This window comes from Pygocentrus nattereri, chromosome 5, assembly GCF_015220715.1.
Source record: "Pygocentrus nattereri isolate fPygNat1 chromosome 5, fPygNat1.pri, whole genome shotgun sequence".
NCBI lineage: Eukaryota > Metazoa > Chordata > Actinopteri > Characiformes > Serrasalmidae > Pygocentrus > Pygocentrus nattereri.
Window position 1 is genome coordinate 46871436 of NC_051215.1, and position 25255 is coordinate 46896690.

The 25255-nt window shown below is 39.3% G+C and overlaps 1 protein-coding gene across 1 annotated transcript; it reads right to left on the bottom strand.

Annotated features, from left to right (window-relative positions):
• Positions 1 to 25255, bottom strand: LOC108434780 (von Willebrand factor A domain-containing protein 7-like). Its single transcript, XM_017710154.2, has 17 exons — positions 25218 to 25255; positions 22132 to 22320; positions 19752 to 20030; positions 19420 to 19513; positions 18852 to 18980; positions 15508 to 15694; positions 14237 to 14406; positions 11571 to 11683; positions 11318 to 11434; positions 10854 to 11033; positions 9868 to 10000; positions 7396 to 7548; positions 7050 to 7142; positions 5231 to 5499; positions 4179 to 4312; positions 2750 to 2909; positions 1 to 1672 (listed from the first exon to the last, which is right to left on the bottom strand). Exons 2-17 carry the CDS (start codon positions 22318 to 22320, stop codon positions 1280 to 1282), a joined length of 2793 nt encoding a protein of 930 aa, XP_017565643.2. The 5' UTR covers positions 25218 to 25255; the 3' UTR covers positions 1 to 1279.

The following is a 25255-nucleotide window of genomic DNA, read 5'->3' on the forward strand; positions in this document are numbered from 1 at the left end:
TTAAGCAAGAAATATCTTTAATAATCACATTAAATCTGAACCAGTTGTGAGAGGGAACATATTGCATATCAAAAAGAGACCAGAATGTAGACAGAGTCTGCTTTAAGGAAATTAAACAGCTATAAGTCAACAAATAAAAAACTGATTTTAAACAATACAGTACATATTTTAATGTTCATAAAATAAAACACTGAAATAACTTGGAAATATTACTCCTTACCATGTTATATTTTCCTCTAACATGATTCAACATCAGACTGGCATTTGTGGTTCAAATCGTTGTCAAATCTTTCTCCCTATTCAGCACAGTGTCATATTGACCTGGAATTCTGATAACAGAAACAGATCCAGAGATTCCATTGCTATAAGTAAAAGACAGGAAGGGGGCTGCTTGGATGAGTTTAGTGGTGCAGCCATCTATACTGCAAAAAATCATATTGTGACACGGAGCAGGGTAGCGGACGCATGTGCGGAGGTAAGCAACTTTTATTGAGGGCAAATCCAAAATCAGGGTCATCACGGTCCAGGGTCATAGAGCCAGTACGGAGAGATCCAGGTACAGACATGACAGACAAACTAGACTTGACTTGAATTGAACAGAACAAAACATCCAACAGCAAACAAAGTTTCAAACAGGAGAGGGACATCAAACAAAGACCGATACAATGAAACAGGGCAAGGACAAAGACACAGGGCTCAAGTAACAAAGCGTAAACGAGGGACAGGTGGAAAACAGGTGGAGACAATCATGGGCGGAGACACGAAACGAGGGGGCCGGACTAGAAAAACCAAAACAAAAACGCACATGGACAAGACTGGGAGGGGCCAATCGTGACACATATACTACCAAGTACTAGCATCTTAGATCTAGTTGAAAGTTAGCTAATACTTCTCATTTCCCAAACCATTCTAAGAATAAAATTAAATTATTAAGCTTTACCTATTTACATAGGTAATTTAATTAAGAGGAATGTTCTCTATATTGCCAGAAATTATCCTAAAGAAGATTATCGCTTATTTGTCTTTTTGTCTTGTGCATATCAGCCTGTCCTTATTGGAAGTGAAATAGCTGAATCTTAAATTGTTTTTATTATATATATGTGTGTGTGTGTGTGTGTGTGTGTGTGTGTGTGTGTGTGTGTGTGTGTGTGTGTGTGTGTGTGGCAGTGTTTTTTCAAAGAACCCATAGCACCAAAATAATAGCTGTTATTTTGGTGCTATGGGTTCTTTGAAAAAACACTGCCCCGTTTGTTAATCATCTGTTTTGACCTGTGTGGTTTTAGAACAGAAGGAGAACGTCCTGCATTGTGTTCAGGGCTGAAAGCAGCAGACAGGCCCACAGCAGCAGAGACAGACTGAGGGAGACTCCTCCTCTGTTCTGAACAGAGTAAGAGCATTTACCCACATTTCCTTCCTTATCCACAACAGACAGGGTTACATCAGGTGCGCAGCAGGAGGCGCTGTAGCGCCCCATCACCACAGTAACGCCCCCATCCACCACTGCTACCTGTGAGAAGTTTCCTCTGCCCTGCTGGACGGAGATGTCTTCAATACCAGAGCCGTTGCCGTCTGTGATGTTGACAGACAGGTCCCAGGTATAGTTAGTGCAGGAAGATAGACAGATACCACTTACACGCACAATCTCACACACTGGAGGTGTGAGATCAGTCACCTGTTTGGAATCAGAGAAATATGATTTAGAGCCAGTGAAAGATCAACAAGTAGATGTGTTTCTTCTCTACTTTGCTGAAATGGAATATTTGTATACAAAAAGTTGAAGTGAAAATAAACACACAGACAGGTGACACACTTCTGCACTTTAATACTCAGTAAGTGTTTATTTGCTGAACTTTACAAATTGGGGGAAACACTCAAAACATAAAATGAAAAAGTTGTGGCACATTTTATGTTGTATTTTTATCCAAAATGTTATTAAACTCAGCAAAAAAAAAAGAAATTGTGAACTATTTGTGGGGAAATGCCTTTTTTATCTGTTTCTCTCTCTATGACAAATGAATGTGTCACAAATCACAACAGAGTTCAATTGCAGTAATACTATTCGGAATGGGCCTCTGTGGATGATTAATAAACTCTTAACAGATGATCAGTAAAACATCAGTAACATGAGTGAAGTAGCAGTAGTGAAGCATCTGAATACATTGAGGTAAATATCTTGTAGATGTAATGTTGAAACATTACTTACATTAAGTAGCTGTATTTCTAATATGTTACTTCCATTACGGAAATCCTAACCTTACTCTAAACCTGGCCCTAATCCTATCCCTTACCTTAATCGCAACCCGAAACCTAATCCTAACCCTCATATGTTTTTGACATATTACTGAGAGTTTTTCAGCTAAAAATGACCGCTCAAAATAAAGTGTCACCTAAATTGCTGCTGTTGTAAATGATTTTAATGTGGAAATGTACTATACTTATACAGTTTACTGCCAAGCAAAACTGTGACATGCATTGTGCAGAATTAACTTTTGCAATGAAATATGATTAAAATCACTTATAATCAATTTTCACATTCCAGAACCAAAGCGCTGAGCCTTCAGGTCCAAGCATGTTTACGCCCCTAATCACTCATAATGTAACTAATCTAGTTCCCATGCACAGGCGTTTCTGAGAAAGTGCTTTGGGTGGCTTTACACATTAATCAGCACTATCTGGCTTTTCTTTATTTGTCACAGTTTCTTCTTTTATAGTTTCTTACATTTCTCATCATGGTAGTAAATGTAATTACCTTGGCGAGGACAGAGAGACGGAGCACCGCGTAGTTGGAATCTGCGCCTCCTGGCCCTTCAGCTGCGATGGTCAAAGTGACATCAGTTCCTGACGCGGTGTTTGCAGGTGGCTTCAGAATCACTGTGCTTTCAGTACTGACCCCACTCACTAGATTCAGCCTGAAATCACAGAGGAGTGTTGTAGTCCGTTCTTTTACAGTGATTTGACCATAAACCTGCTGTTTTCTTTAGAGTGCTAGTGTAGTTCCTTATTTCTATTGTCCAGTTCATTTGTAGAGTAGGCTGCTAGAATGCATTGTGATACTGTGATAGACAATATAACCAAATAAGTAAAGTAAGTAAGTAAGTGATACTGTTTTGATCCCACAACCGGGGAAATTCCACCTCCGCATTTAACCCATCCGTGAATTGAAACACCACATACACACTAGTGAATACACACACACTAGGGGGCAGTGAGCACACTTGCCCGGAGCGGTGGGCAGCCCTATCCATGGCGCCCGGGGAGCAGTTGGGGGTTAGGTGTCTTGCTCAAGGACACCTCAGTCATAGACTGTCAGCCCTGGGGATCGAACCGGCGACCTTCCGGTCACAGGGCCAGATCCCTAACCTCCAGCCCATGACTGTGGACACCCCTCTTAATCACTGAGATCAGGTGTTTAAGTCAAACTCATTGCTAACAGGTATACAACATCACAAAGCCATGCAGCCTCCTTTAACAGACATTTGGGGGGTAGAATGGATCATACTGAAGAGCATAGCTGTCCCAGGATGCCACTTTTGCCAAAAGTCAGAAGGTTCTGCCCAGCTATATCTACCCCAGCCAACTGTAGTTGAAGGGTAGTGTTAATGCTACAGTGCAAAGACATTTTAGACCATTGGATGCTTGGAACTTTGTGACAACAGTTTGTGGAAGACCCTTTCCTATTCCAGTATGACTGTGCCGCTGTACGTAAGGTCCATAAGTTTGGTGTCCGACACACTCGACACAGACACACTCCAAAATCCTTTTGAAAGACTTCACTGAAGGGTGAAGAGTTTTGGAATCAGTTGTCCAACAAACGCGTACAGGTGTGATAGTCAGTGTCCACAGACTTTTGGCCACATGGTGTTGACTCTATATTCTCTGTGACTCTATATTCTCTGTGGCCTAAGTTTGTCATTACACCCCTACAGACTATAAGGCATTTGAATGTGTTATATTAATCTCTAAAACTAAAGCACACTTTAATCCCACAATCTCATAACTACATAAATTAGGTTCATGATAATTACTGAATAAGAAGATCAGAAACTGAATAATAACCCTGTAGATTAATAGGTTAACTACGAGGGGTTATGAATTTTCTCTAGAGTTAGGCTACTCTTTCTTTGCACTAATGTAGTGACTGATTTTATTTATTATGAAGTTACATCGGTCTTATTTACTTTGTGTTGTAGGTAAGAGGAATATTTCTGTCATTTCCAATAGTGATAGTGTAGGTGCCTCCGGTTCCACTGGTCATTACAGTAAAAGGTAGTAGAAAGTCTTCTCCAGGCAGCAGGGTGCTGTTTACTGTAGCCTGCAGGGAGAGAAGAATCAGAGAAACGACACTTAGCAGAATCCTAGTGTTAATTTTATAGAAGCCCTACAAGACCATTGGTTCACTTAGTTTTCCAGTTATTTCCAGTTTGTTTGCTTACTCATGATCTTAAGTTATTTATTTCATTATAATTTTCATATGATTTCAAGACAATGATGTAACTTGAGATCTCGCCAAAGCAAAATCTCACAAATGAACTGTGCATCATCACAGACCTTCGTTCATCACAGAACACGACTCTCTCTCTCTCTGTTTGTGATTAGTGCAGTCACCAGAGGAATATATCACAAATCACAGTGGGTTAAATTGCTGTTGTTGTTAATGATTTTGATGGTAGAAATGTAGTATAAAAGGGATTTGCTGTCAAGCCAATCTGTGACACCACATTGTGGATAGTGGACATTCTGTTCAGTAAAATATGCATTATCTGACCATCAACGCTTGCAAACGATCAGCACCAATCAACAGCTCACTCCAGCACTCCTCCTGACTGCCAGCTCTAGTGTTATTAAAAAGATGTGCAACAACATGATACTCGTCATCATTTTCCTTTGAATTTTGTTTAAAATGTCCAAGTGGTAGCTAATAAAATAAGATGAAATATCTATTGAAATTGCATAAAACATAACATGCCATCAGTCTACAGTTGGAAGGATGCCCTAAATGCTAACTTCATTTTATTTCTACCTTTGTAATGTCGTTTCATGTTACTTCTATTCTTAGGCTTAGACTACTGTGGGTCCACTATATTGTTATCTTGAGAAAACAGAAGTAATTCTATAATAATTTAAGTTAATCATTCATCAATATAATAATGAACTTAAATTAGCACTGTATGTATTGGGGACATGGTATGAACCTTGCGTAGTAGCATGAAAAACAGGAGGCTTGGTGTACCGTGACGATGACGTTAGACAGAGACGTCAGCGTTGTGCTCTGCCTTTGGAAGCGACTCGAGGTGGCCACGTCTTCACCTTTCATCATAACCACAAATTCTCCTTCTGGAACCTCATTCACAGTGACCAAGAATTTCCCACCACCCATCTCCTGTATGACTCCGTCTGCCAGACGGGATCCTGAAACCTCCACTAGAGCGACCTCCTGCACCTTCAGAGTATCTGCACCCTTCTGCCCAGTTACTGTCAGCAACAGCTTAGCAGGCAGGCCTGAGGTACCAAACGAGAGAAGGTTGCGTTGAGACACATTTCAGAGCCATTGTTTTTTATTTAATTATTATTCTTGTTCATTATTCAAATTTTCATTACTCTGTAGAATTAGTCCTTCTGAAAACTGCACAGCCCATGTACTGTAGTCACAGAATAAGATAGAAGTCACTGAATAACATGCAAAATTACTAATGATTATTTTGTTGTTGTTGGAAGAAAACCAGACTTTTTGCCAAGTCCTTTGGGTCATTTCTTTTAGTCCATTCATCATGAAATTTACATATAATGTAAAGGGTAACAGGCATTTTCAAATTATGTTAAAAACTGAAAAGTGACGAAAATTGAGATATGAGGTTTTCTTCTGACAACCGCGATTTGCTGAATCACATAATGGAAAAACATAAACTACAAAATATCATATGTGATCTGTGTTAAAGCTTTGACACATTTTGTATTTAATGCTTTATTTTTGTCCACACTGTTAAACTCAGTGACTAAACAGAAATGGTGCACTACAATTAGCAGATGGATGCTATATTTATTTTTTTACTGTACAGGATGCGTTAACTTACTTTTATAATAAAACATGTAAACTGACAGGGGAGTTCAAACTTTTGCATGCGCCTGTATTTATAACTGACAAAACAAATGAAATAACTGGCAAAAAAAAAGGAAAAGTTTGGAAAAGGGGCCAAAGAACGGAACAGAGATACGCAGTAGTTTGTCAAACAGAGGGTGATTGTAACGGGGAGCGAGGAGGCGGACGCATATGCGGAGATAAGCAACGTTTATTATGGGCAAATCCAGAGTCATCGTCCAAACGGTCCAGGGTCTTAGAGCCAACACAGATTGATAGGGGGACAGACATGACAGAAACCAGAATCAAACAAGCAAAACAGTACAAAGACCAGCACATCCAACAAACAACAATGCAAACACCAGTACAGTTCAAAGAAAGACCAGCAAAGACAAAGGACAAAGACAGGGCTTAAATAACACCGGGTAAATGAGGGACAGGTGGGAAACAGGTGGAGACAATCAGGGGTGGAGTCATGAAACGAGAGGGCTGGAGGTTAGGGAGCTGGCCCTGTGACCGGAAGGTCGCTGGTTCGATCCCCAGGACAGTCCATGACTGAGGTGTCCTTGAGCAAGACACCTAACCCCCAACTGCTCCCCGGGCGCAGTGGATAGGGCTGCCCACTACGCCGGGTAAGTGTGCTCACTGCCCCCTAGTGTGTGTATTCACTGGTGTGTATGTGGTGTTTCACTTCATGGATGGGTTAAATGCGGAGGTGGAATTTCCCTGGTTGTGGGATCAAAACAGTATCACTTAACTTAACTTAACTTAACTTAACTTAACTTAACTTAACTTAACTTAACTTAACTTAACTTAACTTAACTTAAAACAAATGCACATGGGCTAAACCAAAACAACAGGAACACATGGACAGGACTGGGAGGGGCCAATCGTGACATAGTCTGCTAGTATTTCTCTTTAGAGGTGATTTAGCTGTTTTACAAGCAGCAGTTAATATGATGGCTATTCCAACCTTTTTGTGGCCGACCATAAATAACAGCATATCCTGGATGAGGCCCCTTAAAATCCTCCACAAAGTTATATATGAATGTATTCACACTTTGACCTGAAAGACACACACACAAACACACACACATATAAGTATAGTTTCTGCATACATTAAATGGCCAAATATACACTAATAATGAAAGCCTGTGTTTCTCTTTAAAGCTTTTTTAGTAAAATGACTTTAATAAAATTTTCAAAGTGCCAGGTACAGTTAACTAGCAAGTTGAACAAAACAAAGCTCATCATATTTAAGTCATGCTTGATTTGAGTCATATACGTATATCCTGTAATAGCTCTGGGATGTCGCTCACCGGTAACTTTGATGGTGTAGGCCTGTGTGGGCACTATGCTGATGTTCCACAGGCCTGTCTCTATGGGAGTGTTGAGCTGAACCCTCCACAAGTTCCCCACAGTCTGGATCACAGCCAGAGACCCTTTACCAGCACTGTCAGACTGAGATACACCTGAAAAATCACCGGCATTAACAAAAGCATACTATAATTCACTATGAATTATTTCATAGTGCAGCTTAGTGAAATAAGCAGAGAAATTGTGTAAAAAGTGCAGAACTTTTAAACTCTTTTTGTACAGTCTGTTTCGCAGAAACTAAAACCAACAGTTTTGTCACTGTTTGCTTTTTTTGTTATATTTTTGACATAAATATTTTTGACATAGCTAAAATGTCAAAGCTCCTTTGATAAAAGTTGCAACTCAAAACCATTAAAGGTGCGTGAGTCAAAATTAGTTTTAATAGGTGAACACTTGAAAGTTATTTCTCTGGACCCGTCTCCCACCTATCAGCACAAAGCACACCACAGCCCAGTCATCAGTGCCCAGTGTTGGCTTAATTTAGAGTTTGTCAGCATTACCAGGCACTGTCATGACTTCCCTTTCTGATGATGAGGTAGGCTGTTTATTAAGGAAACAAGGCCTTTCTTCGTTATTTAGATAGAGATGATAAAATCGTAGCATTATGCCAACATTGCTTAAGAGGAGATGAAAGTACCTGATATGTCCTACACAAACTCAGAGAGAGAGAGAAATTTTTCAAATTTCAAATTTCAAGTTCACTGAACATCCAATGATAAGTTAACCGATCAATGTGTGTTAAATTCTGTTACTTGGATATTTGAAGTGTGTAATATTTGTGCATGGAGAAAAAAAACCCACTAAAATATAGTGTGCGTGTGCTGCTGCGAGTCACTTTGTAACATGTGGATTAAAAGGGGTCTTCACCTTTAAGAGGAGAGCTGTTTCACTAAAGATGATACAGGCAGAATAACTGTCCAAGCTCTTTCCACCCTTCCGACCCCCCACTAACCAACCCCCCACCCCCCCTCCACCACCAGGCTCAGGTCAGGTTTTTTAGTTTGGTTTAGGCAAGAAGAATTTTACTGAATGACCCATTGCACAATCTCTCTCTCTCTCTCTCTCTCTCTCTCTCCCCATCTCTTTCTAAATGAAACCGTGGATAATGATAACGAGTTGGGCTGACAATTTCTTAATGCAAAGAACCATTTAGTCATGTAAAGGGTTCTTTGAGTGATCATGGTTCTGTTAAATATTATTTTACTTTAATTAACTTTGCAACTCCTGAATCTTCTTCTTGTTCCCTTGCCTTCTGTGTTAATCTTGTTTGCATTTTGTATGTCTCTCTTGGGTGATGTGTGGGGGCTGTGGAGTGTGGTTCCTTTGTCAGGTAATGACCTCCAATAGTTAACCTATTTCACAACTGGTTATCTGTAGCTTACATTTACGGCATTTGGCTGACGCTCTTATCCAGAGCGACTTACAATTTGATCATTTTTACACAGGTAGGCGAAGGGTAGTGTTAGGAGTCTTGCCCAAGGACTCTTATTGGTATAGTGTAGGGTGTTTACCCAGGTGGGGATTGAACCCCAGTCTACAGCATAGAAGGCAGAGGTGTTAACCACTACACTATCCAACCACTACGGTAGCTCCCCAGTCTAGCAATGCCATTCGTTGAAGGGATTTCTTGGAGACATCCTGGCTTCTAGATGGGGGTGACTGTAAATTCCTGGGTGGACCTCAACACCTCTATTTTAATTACAAAAGTAGAGGCAGCCGCCCATCAAGTAGGGGGGCAGGTTTCTGGGTCGTTTAGACAAAGAGACAACTAGAGGGTGTGGGTTACCTGGGTGACTATATGTTCGTGGTTTTTGTCAGCTTAGTCAGACTTGCTTGGTTGGGAAGATGAGCATTCATTAAACATCTTTTTCCTCGAGTCTCCACTCCTGTTTTTCTTCAAGAAACCAACACTTGCCAGCAGAAGTCAAGAGTTCTATATGGTTTTCTAAAAAACCCTTGAAGAACCATGTTTTTTAAGAGCGTGCAGCCTGCCAGGCTTAGCCTCTCGAGCAAACACTGGTTTCGTAAACACTTTTTACATTCTAGCAAGTGATGTTCTGCTGCGTTGCCTCGTTTCTCATGCGAGGCGGCATCTGTTTTGTTACTGTGTGCACAACAAAATAATTTTACCTACAGTCGTACTCAAACGTTTCAACATCTCTGATCAAATGATTGATTTGCTCATTGTAAAAATAAGTTAGCCGACCTTTCACCTGCAGCCTGATCAAATGACTTCACAATCTACTACACACAAACAAGTGAAAAACCAATCTAAGCACAACATGTATGTTGACGTTAATTGTCCAACGTTTACGAGCAAAAAAATATATTGGGCTGGATTTCCTGTATTGCAGCTTTATACGGCTGTATACACCTTCAAAACTGAAAAAACCCTTTTGAATACAGGCCCTCACCTGATGGGCTATGCAGAGTGAATTTAAGTGAATCTCCTGTGATGTAGACAGTGACTTTGGACACTGAGGCATCCAGCAAGAAGGGGAAACTTTCCACACTGCCTGGGTCCCTGGCTTTCTGCAGAATCGTCACCTGAAATACAGTCATCACAAAGAATATCAGTGCTGTACATATTTGCTTGATAAGCTTAAAGCAGCTGCTTGTTAAAGTGATGGGTCAGTTACAGTCAAAATGTAAAATTCAGAATGGCAGCTGTGACAGCAGCATGTTATACAGTGTCATCCATCCATCCATCCATCCATTTTCTAAGCCGCTTCTCCGTCAGGGTCGCGGGGGTTGCTGGAGCCTATCCCAGCAGTCTTCGGGCGGAAGGCAGGATACACCCTGGACAGGTCGCCAGTCCATCGCAGGGCAGACAGACACAGACAATCACTCACACACTCACACCTAGGGGCAATTTAGCATGTCCAATTGGCCTGACTGCATGTCTTTGGACTGTGGGAGGAAACCGGAGAACCTGTAGGAAACCCACGCAGACACGGGGTGTGGACACATGCAAACTCCGTTATACGGTGTCAGAAACCACATGATTAATTATGTTTACTTAAAGGAACAGTTCACAGAATATTCTAATTTACACGATTTTCCCCTTACTTTTAATATAGTAAATCAGTCAAGACATTTTTGGTGTCTTTAGTTTGCCTCTTTAGTTTTGCAATGTACCTACAAGGTCAATGTAGCTAAAAAGTAATGGAAGATTACTTAAGCTCCTACACACCAATCAGTGAGCTAAAGAAGCAAACTTCAGACGCTAAACGTGTTGGCTAATTATATTTGGGGGTCCAGGGTAAACTGAGGAAATTGGATTTTTTCGCTGGGCTTTCCCTTTAAGTCATTCACTTACACTTTCAAGCGCAAGGGAGAAACACCATCAACCAAATGGACCATTTATGCATTAATAATTAGTATCAATAAGTTTTCCTACCAGAGCGGATGTGGAGGTGTCAATGATGATGTCAGTAGCTCTGGGCAGGTCAGCCTTGGATACCTTTATCACTTGACCTCCGGAAGCCAAAGCCAAGTCATAATACAGCTGGAAACCTGAACGCGCCTGTGGGCTCACTGATCTTTTTGATCTCGTGCTTGCTGTCAGTAGGTAATACACCTGAGTGTAGCAGGGAAGGGAATTGGGTAGAATGGACCAGAAGATAAGAGAAACGCCAAGTAAAGGAAGACGTGAAGACCTACAACTGTAGGAAGTACTGATGAAAATTTATGTTTTCAGACAATCATTTTCTATTTTCTGCCATTAACATCCCTCAAACCTGCGTTCTTTCTGTTTTTATTTTGTACAACACAACCTTTTTTAAAGGTGAAGACAACAAGAGCAAAGAACAACAAGACTTTATTCTCTTCTGTCATTTAGGACATGAAGTTTGAGGCGCTTACTGCAGACTTGGTTCTGTGGGTGAGGGCTTTGATGTTTTTTTCTAAGTGTGTGTCTTTAGCCGGAGCATCAGTAAAAACATAGATCAGAGAGGAGGCCGGAGCTCCAGTCAGAGCCAGCTGAGAGAGGGAAAGAGAGGGAGAGTGATGTAAAATGTAAACAAATTTAGCAATAAGACGTCCTGACAGGCATAACATGCCAACATTTCACTCAGAGCTTTTTAGGAGTTAGCTATGGCATTTTTATCCTGAGTACCTGCAGTCCTGACAGACACATCTCTGGCGCATCCCCGCCCCCACTCGCACCGAGCTTCGAGATCTCTGCCTTCATCACATCTGGGTCAGCTGTCCTTATAAGTGGTCCAAAATCTACAAATAAACACAAACAATTAAGGGTGTAACACCTCATCAGACTTGAAGGTAGTGCTTTAAATTCCTTAGTTATGGAATTTTACAGTTGATTATAACTGATTATAGCAATATTTGATAAAGTATTTGCTGCTTAGTCTAAATTAGAATTAGTTTTAAATTGAGCTTACAGTCATGTTTTTCCATTCTGCTTCATAACAGAACCTGAATCTAATGCTGTCGGTATCGATTAGATTAATAACTGTCATCAAACAATTTATCAGCTTGTGTTTTTTGTAAGTCCAAAAAAATAAATAAATTTACTTAATTTAAAAATGGCTTAAAAATAACACACTATGCAAAGCCTCTCAAGTGCATTATATTCTATGTTGTTAAAATACCTACACACATGGTATCAGCAAAGTCAGTGTAATGCTTTAAAAGTAATTCTTAATGCCGATTTGATAAACTGAGAATACTTTAATGCACTTTGTCATGACCATGTATAAGATTGTAAAGCAATATTGAATGAGTAAATCTACTGCTACCCTGAGTACCACCGCTAGTAAAGCGTAACTGTTCAGTGACATATTCAATGTAATGTTAGCACCATGCTGGAGGTGGTACAGTTTCTATTCACAGGCCATCAGGCTGGTGAACACCTCACTAACTACCTCTTCCCCCCTCCCAATCTGAACTGATTTAACCTTGCACTCAACAACTGCACCTTACCTACACTGCACTGCTGCTGTTAGAACAATACTGTTTACATCTATTACCTGCACAGAACAACATTGTTTACTGTTTACATCTATTACCTGCACAGAGTAATATTGTTTACTGTTTACATCTATTACCTGCACAGAGTAATATTGTTTACTGTTTACTGTTTACATCTGTTTTCATCTGTCACTTGATGCACTTTATGAACAGCTGCTAAACTTATTTGCACATATGTACATTTAACTTTAATTTTATTTCAACTTTGCACATACTGTACACTTTTTGCTTTTACTTTTTACTACGTTTTTTTAGAGTTATTCTTATATTTTCTTTCTTTTTTTTTTTTTTTATTCTCTTAAGAGTATATATGGTGAATGGAGGAACAGCAAAGTAAGAATATCATTGTACAGTGCAACTGCCTGTTCTGCTGTGCACATGACAATAAAACTCTTGAATCTAAATACCAAACAAGGTAAAACTAATTAGACCAGCTCTACTGAAATTTGATGTTTGAAATGCGTAACACACATTTATGTGTTATATTCTTTACTTTGTATATTCTGTAAACGTGTTAATTCTCAGACAAGCTGTTCAGCCTAGTCCTAGTTAAACAAAATCTTTCACATACACGCAAAAAGAGCAAACATTTAATTTTACATAATGCAAATAAATGTAAGTACATTTGTGAGATCCTGCTGGTGTGAGTTCATTGTTTTTCAGTGATACACATAAACCTAATGTCAGGGATAATTTCAGTTTGTTTTTTTTTTGTTTGTTATTTTACAATGACCCTGTACTAAGTATACTTTTAATTTGAAACTCCACATTTACAAAGGTCTCTGTTAAGGTGAAACCTGATATTTTAACAGAATAGAGGATGACTTCAAGGAATTGAAGGCAAACAAAGAAAAACGTCAGGTCAAAAAAAAGTGTCCACATCAAAGGTAAGATATAAATGAAAAGAAAAAATGGCAGTATGCTTTAGCTTAGCATGGTCGACCGTTTTGATTTTTAGATTTGCCGGAGTTTTCTTTGTCTTGATTATGCACACCTCTTGTCAAGAGGGGATGCAATCTTTTTAAGGAATTGCTGTATTGATGGTTGGGTTTATGTTAACTTGTGTTCTTGTTAATATGTGCATAACCTTGTCATAGTTTTGTTTTTACCACAATTGTGTTATAGCATAGGATTATGCTAATAAAACTAATAGAAAACTATAGCAGGACACAGCACTCTTTGAAAATGTACTTGCTATTGTCTTATTGTCTTATTGTCCACCAGCACAGGATAGCACAATAACCTTCCATAATAATTTACACATAATTTACCTTTACATTAACTTTACTTACTGTCGTATATAGCTATAAGCAGAAATATTTCATTCAAGAGGTTTGGTTTAGAACCATTTAGATAAACTCAATTTAGTTTAGTGAGTCTTTTAAGAGCATTATATATATATATATATATATATATATATATATATATATATATATATATACACACATATATACATACATATATATATATGTGTGTGTGTGTGTGTGTGTGTGTGTGTGTGTGTGTGTGTGTGTGTGTGGCACATATATATATATCATAACTAAACTAAATTGAGGTCATCTAAATGGTTCTAAAACAAACCTTTTGAATGAAATATTTCTGCTTATAGCTGTATATGACAGTAAGTAAAGTCACTGTATTATATATATATATAATGGTGTGCATTACTGAAAAAGAATAGACCAACACCAACAGGATCTCACAAATATATACTGTATATATGCAAACTTGTTCATTTGTGCATTGTGGTTAATGCCATTGTTGTGCAATGTCACAAGAAGTGAGTTTACTTACCCGGATCGTTGAAAGGAACCAGGATGTATTCTGAAGGTTCATCCTGCGTCCCTTTCTTACTATCAATGATACTGTATGAGACTCGTTTAGCCTCAGCGATGTCATCAGCCATGCTGCCTGTTGTGTCAATCACAAAGCAAAGAACAGCAGAGCGAGCGATACCCATCAGCCTGTAGAGAGAAAGGGAGAAAGAGAGAGGGAGTAAGTGAGAGAGTGTGAGAGATGATGGGCTGTCAACACTTTACCTCTAGTCAGGTTATCCTGTTATTACGGTTCATCAGTTGCTTAGAACTCATTCTCAAAACAGTACCTCAAAAACCCACAACATTAACACAGCTGGTTATTTCTTTTTGTGTGTTCACATCAATGCACGTCACTGTTAGTTAAATGAATGAATTCATTTGTTTTACATTATATCAGCTTGCAAGATGAAGGGCCTCAAAAACCCAGCTTAACGGCTTGAGCAGCCCTGGCTGTGACAAATGTTTTAACTGTTTTGAGAACTGCACTGCACTGAGAATCAGATCAGCGTTTCACATAAGCGTATGAAAAAATGAATCGTGGCTTGCATTACATGGCAAAACTCACACTCCTTTAGTTGTTTGAAACTTAGAGGAAATTAACTTTCACTTTTATTGCGCAATGCAACATCTCTTGCAACAGTTCCAACGTTTCAACTTGTGAAATAACGTACCAGGGAAAACGACAATACTGTACCATGTCATGATGTTTACTTGTAGCTAGAGATAAAACAATACCACTTTTTTGATACCAACACCAACACAAATCTGCCTGAGTCCAGTGTTCAGTTTGAGAGTGTGATATTTCAGGATAGGTTTTCTACAAGATTGGATTGGAATCATTCCTTTTGTTCTCTCTGATATTCCATCCAGCTACATCTGCCATCATTTCCTCTGCTTTGTTAAAGCTGATAATAACTGTTATTTAACTATTAAACTATATTTTTACACTATTATTCAGTAACTAATATGAAATTAATATGTAAGGTATATAACATATAAGGTATATAATATGTAAGGTCATATAACAGTGAGAAAGTAAAGTCTGAAACAGCCCGTTTTTAGAGTTTAAGGGCCTAAAACAAATGAAAAGATCTTTTTTTATATAGGAATACAAAGTCTTGGCAACCCCAGGTCAATTGACATGCTTTATTGAATTACTACTTGAAAATTAAATAAATGTAATCTGACCAGATGTGTATATTACAATATACGAATACACACACCCCACTCCTCTGTCCAGTCTCATACCTCAGGTAGTCCTTATTGCCTGCTGCCCCACGGATGTCCTCCAGCAGCTCAAGCGAGGCCTCCGTTGCCAGGCTGACGGCAGTGTTGTGCAGGTCTGCATTATGAGCCCTCCGCTCATCTTTACTGATCCCACCACGGGGATTCTGGGTACTGCTAAGGTCAGCAGCCCCTCCATGACTACATTTACCTGAAACCAACCATACAGAGAGCATTCATTATACAGTTTTAAGGGCAACGCCATTCAAGAGTGTATTTAACTGTAATAAAGTATAACACATTACAGCATTACAAATTCTTGTAATCCCATTACAATTACTGGCTTAATAAGAATTTAATTTACTTGTTTTACTCACATGTGTCCAACACAAAATGTGTCGTGGATTATTATAATATATTATAATAATGTGGATTACTAGTTTGGTCATTCCTTTTAAAGAGCTCAGTAACACTGAGATTAATAACCGATCACATTGATTTATCAGTCTACTCAGGCTTTAGCAGAGCTCAGTAACACTGAGATTAATAACCGATCACATTGATTTATCAGTCTACTCAGGCTTTAGCAGAGCTCAGTAACACTGAGATTAATAACCGATCACATTGATTTATCAGTCTACTCAGGCTTTAGCAGAGCTCAGTAACGCTGAGATTAATAACTGATCACATTGATTTATCAGTCTACTCAGGCTTTAGCAGAGCTCAGTAACGCTGAGATTAATAACTGATCACATTGATTTATCAGTCTACTCAGGCTTTAGCAGAGCTCAGTAACGCTGAGATTAATAACTGATCACATTGATTTATCAGTCTACTCAGGCTTTAGCAGAGCTCAGTAACGCTGAGATTAATAACCGATCACATTGATTTATCAGTCTACTCAGGCTTTAGCAGAGCTCAGTAACACTGAGATTAATAACCGATCAACTTGATTTATCAGTCTACTCAGGCTTTAGCAGAGCTCAGTAACGCTGAGATTAATAACTGATCACATTGATTTATCAGTCTACTCAGGCTTTAGCAGAGCTCAGTAACGCTGAGATTAATAACTGATCACATTGATTTATCAGTCTACTCAGGCTTTAGCAGAGCTCAGTAACACTGAGATTAATAACTGATCACATTGATTTATCAGTCTACTCAGGCTTTAGCAGAGCTCAGTAACGCTGAGATTAATAACTGATCACATTGATTTATCAGTCTACTCAGGCTTTAGCAGAGCTCAGTAACACTGAGATTAATAACTGATCACATTGATTTATCAATCTACTCAGGCTTTAGCAGAGCTCAGTAACACTGAGATTAATAACTGATCACATTGATTTATCAGTCTACTCAGGCTTTAGCAGAGCTCAGTAACGCTGAGATTAATAACTGATCACATTGATTTATCAATCTACTCAGGCTTTAACAGAGCTCAGTAACACTGAGATTAATAACCGATCACATTGATTTATCAGTCTACTCAGACTTTAGCAGAGCTCAGTAACGCTGAGATTAATAACTGATCATCACATTGATTTATCAGTCTACTCAGGCTTTAGCAGAGCTCAGTATCGCTGAGATTAATAACTGATCACATTGATTTATCAGTCTACTCAGGCTTTAGCAGAGCTCAGTAACGCTGAGATTAATAACTGATCACATTGATTTATCAGTCTACTCAGGCTTTAGCAGAGCTCAGTAACACTGAGATTAATAACTGATCACATTGATTTATCAGTCTACTCAGGCTTTAGCAGAGCTCAGTAACACTGAGATTAATAACTGATCACATTGATTTATCAGTCTACTCAGGCTTTAGCAGAGCTCAGTAACGCTGAGATTAATAACTGATCACATTGATTTATCAGTCTACTCAGGCTTTAGCAGAGCTCAGTAACACTGAGATTAATAACCGATCACATTGATTTATCAGTCTACTCAGGCTTTAGCAGAGCTCAGTAACACTGAGATTAATAACCGATCACATTGATTTATCAGTCTACTCAGGCTTTAGCAGAGCTCAGTAACACTGAGATTAATAACCGATCACATTGATTTATCAGTCTACTCAGGCTTTAGCAGAGCTCAGTAACACTGAGATTAATAACCGATCACATTGATTTATCAGTCTACTCAGGCTTTAGCAGAGCTCAGTAACACTGAGATTAATAACTGATCACATTGATTTATCAGTCTACTCAGGCTTTAGCAGAGCTCAGTAACGCTGAGATTAATAACTGATCACATTGATTTATCAGTCTACTCAGGCTTTAGCAGAGCTCAGTAACACTGAGATTAATAACTGATCACATTGATTTATCAGTCTACTCAGGCTTTAGCAGAGCTCAGTAACGCTGAGATTAATAACTGATCACATTGATTTATCAGTCTACTCAGGCTTTAGCAGAGCTCAGTAACACTGAGATTAATAACTGATCACATTGATTTATCAGTCTACTCAGGCTTTAGCAGAGCTCAGTAACGCTGAGATTAATAACTGATCACATTGATTTATCAGTCTACTCAGGCTTTAGCAGAGCTCAGTAACGCTGAGATTAATAACTGATCACATTGATTTATCAGTCTACTCAGGCTTTAGCAGAGCTCAGTAACGCTGAGATTAATAACTGATCACATTGATTTATCAGTCTACTCAGGCTTTAGCAGAGCTCAGTAATGCTGAGATTAATAACTGATCACATTGATTTATCAGTCTACTCAGGCTTTAGCAGAGCTCAGTAACACTGAGATTAATAACTGATCACATTGATTTATCAGTCTACTCAGGCTCTAGCAGAGCTCAGTAACACTGAGATTAATAACTGATCACATTGATTTATCAGTCTACTCAGGCTCTAGCAGAGCTCAGTAACACTGAGATTAATAACTGATCACATTGATTTATCAGTCTCCTCAGGCTTTAGCAGGAACTTCACTGTTCGTATAGAAGCTATTAATTGAGGTCCTCTGTAGAGTTCGTCTAAAAAGTATATTTGCTGCATATTGTGCTGTGATTCTAAAATACTGTATTTGATAAACAAGCACTGATTGAATTATTATTTCCTGGATAAGTATTGTAAAGGTATTCTCATAAAAATGTAAAACACAACTGTACTCTGTATAAAGCTTTTCCAAATGTAACTTGGACTGAATACAGATCTCTACAACTGACCAGAAATGTTTAGAGCTGTAGAGTGAGTGTGTGTGAGTGCTACCATTATATTGGAATAATATATGTACATGTTGAACAGCAGTAGCAGCAGTTCCAAACATCTGAATGGTAGTCAGACGTTTATGTAGTACTATTAGCTCATTAAAGTTAAGTGTATGAGTTTGTGCATGTGTGGATCAAGATCCATTACCTTTAGGTTTGTAGGCAGAAAACAGGCCCATGTATCCTGACGTGAGTTTCTTCCTGCTCAAAATGAAGGGCTGCAGCTGGTTTGGACACGTACCACTGGCACAGTCGCTGCAGGTCGGAGTGTAAATATCTACACAAAAACACACTTACTGAAAGTATCAGTTTGGGTTCAAAGAGCAGGAATTAATAACAACAAGGTGGCATGGTGGCGCAATGGGTAGCTCTGTCGCCTCACAGCAAGAAGGACCTGCGTTTGATTCCTGGCCAGGTGACCAGGGTCCTTTCTGTACGGAGTTTGCATGTTCTCCTCGTGTCTGTGTAGGTTTTCTTCCCACACAGTCCAAAGACATGTAGTCAGGCCAACTAGACACCCTAAACTGCCTCTAGGTGTGTGAATGTGTGAGTTAATAACAGTTACAATTTCTACTGATGTAGGATTGTTATGTAAGGTTTATTTAATGTCACTTGGTTCACTTACTATATTATTACTCATTTGACTGTAAGTAGTTAAATTTTTTCTCTTTCTGTCCCTCTTTCTCACTCTCTCCTTTCTTTGGCTCTTTTCTTACCTGCGATGTTGCTGATAGTGAGGTCAGGTCTGATGAGGGCAGGATATGTGGCTTTGTTTCCCAGCTCGACCCAGTTACTGTGGCTGTAAAAATCCTGAAAAAAAGAGTCAAGTCCTGATTACTCATGAGATTTGTTTTAGTAACATTTGATTTCTTTTTTGTTGTTTTTCTTTTCAAATGAGCAATCACTGTGTGAAAACTTTCCTTGTATTTAGACCTGTTGTTCTACCGATCAGGCTCTTACATTTAGTTTTATATAATGACAAGCTCTGACAAGGTTAAGCCCTTGAGCACTCTCCCTTTCTTACTCTATCTCTCTCTCTACCTCTCACCTGAAGAGTGTGCAGGACTCGGCCTAGTGTTTCCCGTGCAGCCTGGAAGCTGCCTTTGCGGATGTTGGCTTTGATGGCAGCGGTGCCCTGTGTGATGAGGGTGCGTCCTCCACTGAAACTCTCGCTGTTGAAGTGGTGTGGGTTACTGGCCATGAAGTCTCGGTCCACCAGACTGTTTTCCATGTAGATCTGATTCAGGGCTTCATGGAACTTTGCAGCAGAAACCTGTCCGGTGGCTGAACCAAGACATGCACCCAGCAGCTCCTCCACAGAAGAGCCCTGTAACACACACACGGATACATTGAATATACAGTGGAGTGAGAGATACACACACACACACACACACACACACACACACATCAGCAAGAAAATATGTGTCTCACACACACACACTTTCACTCAGCTTCTTACACACACATATACTGTAGAAGTCTACTGTCCGAACTGACAGAATTTGAGGCACCCATGAATGAATCTATGGATGATGAGAAGGAAGTGTTGGGTTGACGATCTGGAGTGATGGGGAGGATGGTATAGGCAAAGTAGTATTGAAGGGTCGAAGCTAAGGAACCACATTTTATTCTGGAAAGGAAGATCAAGAAAGTCACTGTGCCAGGTACCAGTGATAACGGCTGCAATCAGGTCTCAGTCAATGAGATGCCACCCCCTCCGGTGGAGGTTGAAGGGACACAGTTTACAGGAGTGTGCATGTACATTGATGCCATTAACAACTAAACAGGTCACACATTTGTATGTTTGTTTGCTCATTGTTGTTTAGCTTTTAAATCTCTTTTCTAATCTTTCAAGCTTTATTCTTTTGCTAAAAATGTTATTTAAACATATATTGCCATAATACGCTAATAATTGTACTTCTTGTAACAGTTTGCCGTTACTTTGTTAGTTTAGCTGACCTTAACGTTTCTTTATTCTGGGTGGATACAGAACATGAGCTGCAGCAGCTGAATCGGCAGGGTTCTCCTGGAGCGGGAGACCAAGCTCCATGAGTGGAAAACACATCTGGAAGCAGCCTGGGATTCCTCATATTCTGCTACTTTGGGTCCCCTCTGCATCCTCTTCTCTGGACCCACTCCTGCGTCCGTGGCTAACGCCAGGATTCCTGAACTTCACCGGGATTCCCTAACCTGTTACAGAGCAGGGTTGGGAGTGTCAGAGCAGCCAGGGAAAGAGAAGGTCTCCACTGCTTCCTCTGCCGGACTTCACCTCCAGTTACTGGTTCAAAGTCCTCAGCTCTCTGCCTGCTACAGCTCTTCAGATAGTGACTCAGGAGAGTGTTCCAATAATTGGAGATCATCAAACACTTGAAACTAGCTGGCTTTGTGGGTAATGCTGCTATCGATAATTTCCAGTTGCCCAGGGCTTTTATAAATCCAAGTGGTTTGGATAGCTGCTTCATGACAACTCCTGTTGGAAAAAGTGCTTTATAAATAAACTTTGAATTGACTCGACTCTGCACTGTAGGTCAGTGGACTCCAGAAGATACGAAAGAGTGCTCCAATATCTTGTGGACTGGGAGTGTTATGGTCTGGAATGTGGATCTGGTTTCTTGCCAGTGATGTGTTCCCATTAATGCCACTGATTGTTCTGGTAATTGCCTCAGGAATGTTTTATCAGTCTAGGGGCACAACAGCCCTGGGAAGCTGCCTGCTCATGCCTCTGCATGTGTGGGTGGTGGTTGTTGCAATCATCCTTGTTTCTCTACCTTCCTGGACTCCTTGGGCTTCCTCTGACCCTGTAGTTCTTTTGCTTACTGCATTAAAGGCATTACATTTCCTGGCACTCACCAGAGAAAAATCAGGTTTGTGTCGTTCCATGTCTCTGTGCCCTTCGGAAGATGCAGATTGCTATGCCTGCTTAGGTCCTGTGGTCAACTATCCTTCTGTTCAAGGGCCTCCAAGCAACATGAAAGTTCTAAGAGACATTTCTTCTGCTCTCTTTGTTCACCCATGAGGTAGTCAAGCTTCAAACACATGGTTTGAATGGTAGACATGTGGGTTGTGAATTCCCTCCTCATTACAGAAAGCTCAGCCGTTATTGTTTGCTCTAGCCAAGTAAGGGAATCCACCTTCTTCTTTATTGGAGACGTATTTGGGGGTGAGAGCCAGCTGTTTACTACTCAAACTAACCAAAACTAATTTACTATAAAATGAAATGTTGTTTGTAGAAATTCAGAAAAAAGCCGCGTCAGTCACGACTGCGTATGTGGACATATTTCTATATTGTGCTCTATTTACACAAAGTTAGGTTAGTTCATCATTTAGGTAGACGTACGTATTTTTACACTGCTGCGCTGATGATTTGACCAACATCTCTAACACACAAACACACACATACACACACACACGCACACAGACAATCTCACCGTTGGCTTGAACTCTCTTCCCTCGGACTCGACCACCGCCTTACACACTTCACTCATCTTTTTCATCAGAGCGTTTTCAGTGATGGTCACATGAGTGTTACCTCCATTCCCGCCTGGTAAGAATGCCTGTACCCCAGACAACAGCATGACCAACAGAGCAACACCACACACTTCTGACCTCATCTCCATCTGAAACAGAGGAAAATATGTCTGCTGTTACAGTTTTACCTGTAAAATATAGCTGTTAAATACAGCCATATACAGAAGTTTGAACACTCCTGGTCAAATTACAGAGAACACACTTGAAAATGAGCAAGGTTTTGCACAGTTCCTATTAACTTGCTATTCGTTTGCTCACAGTTCCGATTCATTTTGCATTGGCTAGATTTTGTGGGTTCCTCTCACACAATCTGACATATGTAAAGTCAGCAAATGAACAGCAATTGTGCATTAAAATTGCAGGATTGTGTTTTCTGTGAAGGACTTGTTAGCTTGTTTTCACTTAGAAAATCAACAAAACATGTACAGTCCTGTCACGATTGACCCTTCCCAGTCCTGTCCATGTGTTCGTGTTTGTGTTTTTGTCTATTCCACGTGTTTGTTTTGGTTCTTAGTCCAGCCCCCTTGTTTAGTGACTCTGCCCCTGATTGTTCCCACCTGTTTTCTGCCTGTCCCTCGTTATCCTTGTTTGTATTTAAGCCCTGTGTTTGCCCCTTGTGTGTGCTGGTCTTTGTTTGATCTGTACATTAGTTGAGTGTATCATTTGCTATTTGTTCTCTGTGCTTAGCCTGTGTTCTTTTGTCATGTTTGCACCCTGATCTGTTCATGTTGGTTGTATGAACCTGGGCTGTTCAGACCGTGACCCTGGAGTTGCCCAAAATAAAGCTTGTGTATGTCAACGCATGCGTCTGCCTCATCGCTCCACATCACAAATGCCCTCCAGAAGCAGTCCCATGCATATTTCATGTTTGTATGTTCAGCTTAGCAATTAGGAACACTTAAATGGTCAGTTTTTTCTGTTGAAACAGTTCCTGTTTCACTGGGGAATACGTGAAAATGTTAGATTTTTATATGTTTTTATATGTTTTATACCGATATGTTTTTTTGGCAGATGCTGATACCCAGTGTTTTTCCTGTATGTACACTAATGTAAATTTAGGACCACTTGTCATATTAAGAACTGCTGATATTTTACTGAATAATAATGATTCAGTGTATATAAATATTTTGGCATTGGAACATTTGGCAAGACACAGGGGGGACCATGATTTCCACCATAAGAAGTGTTCTTTATTAAACACCAAGGCAGAAAGGCACATACGGAGCACTGAACTCATGGGGAAGGTCACCACCAGCTATGGGATTCATCGTCACTGTGACCACCCTCCAACACATAACACGCACACAATGACCCCACAGTAAAACACAAGTAACAGACACAAGCACCTTTAAGCTAACAAACAACAACATTTAAGTTTCTTTTTAGGAGGGTGCGCGCCTACCATGGGCCTCCGTGCATGGCCGCTTGCATGACCATGCCTCATGAGCCAGTAGTGGGTCGCTACAATACTGTAAGCTAGACATTAGAAGGTATTTCAAGCTCTTTTATTCAATATTTCAGGCTTTTTTTGAAAATCAAGAAGATTTTAAGAAATAAACCATCATTATTTATTTACAGTCATTTCTTGATAAGATTCACATTAATTAGCTGAAACGTTTGAAGTTGTTCAGTAGTAGCTTCACAGTAGAACCATTTTCTACATTTACAGCAATAAAACAATGAAAACTCTGTATTATGTTAATTTGATTGACAATGCCAACATCACTGTTAAATGTGAATATTGAGACTTTTATTATTAGGGAGGCACAGAGGATTATGAATGCAGTAAAGTGAACAAAAATGCAGATATTTTACACACTGCCCCAGCAATATGTGTTCTACTCTCGCTTAATACAATCAGAATGTCACCAATTATTGATTTGAATTATTGCCTACATTTTAGCAATAGTCAAATGTCAAATTTTACACATATTTTTTAAAACAATCCAAAAACATTATGATTCTGATATAATGAGGAAAGGCCCAATAGATGATTACAGCTTGACTCAATAGAAATGGCATGATTACAGCTTGGGAGCATTGATATGGAATATGGAGACTTTATTGTAAACTTTTATTCCAACAAATCAGGATCTGTTTTATCTCACTCTTAGCCAAAACATAGAGAAATAGCTCCAAGATTCAACATTTTGGAGTGTACACAGGGAAAAAACATCCATTGAGAAAGCCTAATTGTTGTTATATTGATGATATCAGAGCAAATCTTGTATTAATTTTTGTGTCTCATCAAAGCATATACAAATTTACTTAATGTTATCTATAAATCAAACTTATTGGCAGGTATAGATAACAAATAATAGTTTAAAAGCAGATATCGGTAACAAATTATTCTTTAGTGTTAGATAAACAACACTAGGTAATACTTCAAAACAGCTGTAGTTAACAATAAATAATGCATAACACTTTAACCCCTTAAATACCTACAGATGTGAGTCGCCATCATCTGCTGTAGACAAGAGAGTAGATGGGGTCCCACTGGTGGGACCAAAATGTTATAACACATTTCTATAACCTAAGAGTATCTCAAACAGTTTGCATTGAAGTCCCTATAGTTACTGAATAATAAGTGTTTGTATGTAATAAACCTGCAATTTTAAGGGCCTTTAGGCCAAAATTAGCCAAAAATAGACAAAGTTTCAGGAGGTTACTTCTGCTAGACTATGTAAAAATGCAAAGAATCATCTATGACAGACCAGATAAAAAAATCATTGCAAAGAAAAATCTCTTTGAGACCTTATTGAAGACACACGTATCACTGAATAATATCAAAATATTTGCCTGGGGAAATATTCACAAAAGAATAATTAAAAGATTGACTGATTGAAATGACAGTTATGCTGTAAACTAAATTTCTAATCATCCTATAGATATTAAGCATTAACCGTTTACTGTAACACTGAGAGCAAGTACAACATTTTCAGCATGTGAAGTATAAATCTGAATGTTAATATGTCATTTTTCATACCCTGTTGATTGGGATCCTTCCATGTATGTCTTCTCTAG

Excerpts from the sequence above, each read along its gene's own strand:
- LOC108434780 (XM_017710154.2), bottom strand. The coding sequence starts at position 22,320 with ATGGAGATGAGGTCAGAAGTGTGTGGTGTTGCTCTGTTGGTCATGCTG. Across the intron at positions 15,695-18,851 it reads TTCTGCCTACAAACCTAAAG|GTAAATGTAGTCATGGAGGG; the intron begins GTAATGGATCTT and ends GGTTGGTTTCAG. Across the intron at positions 5,500-7,049 it reads TTATGGTCGGCCACAAAAAG|GCCTGCCTGCTAAGCTGTTG; the intron begins GTTGGAATAGCC and ends TTGGTACCTCAG.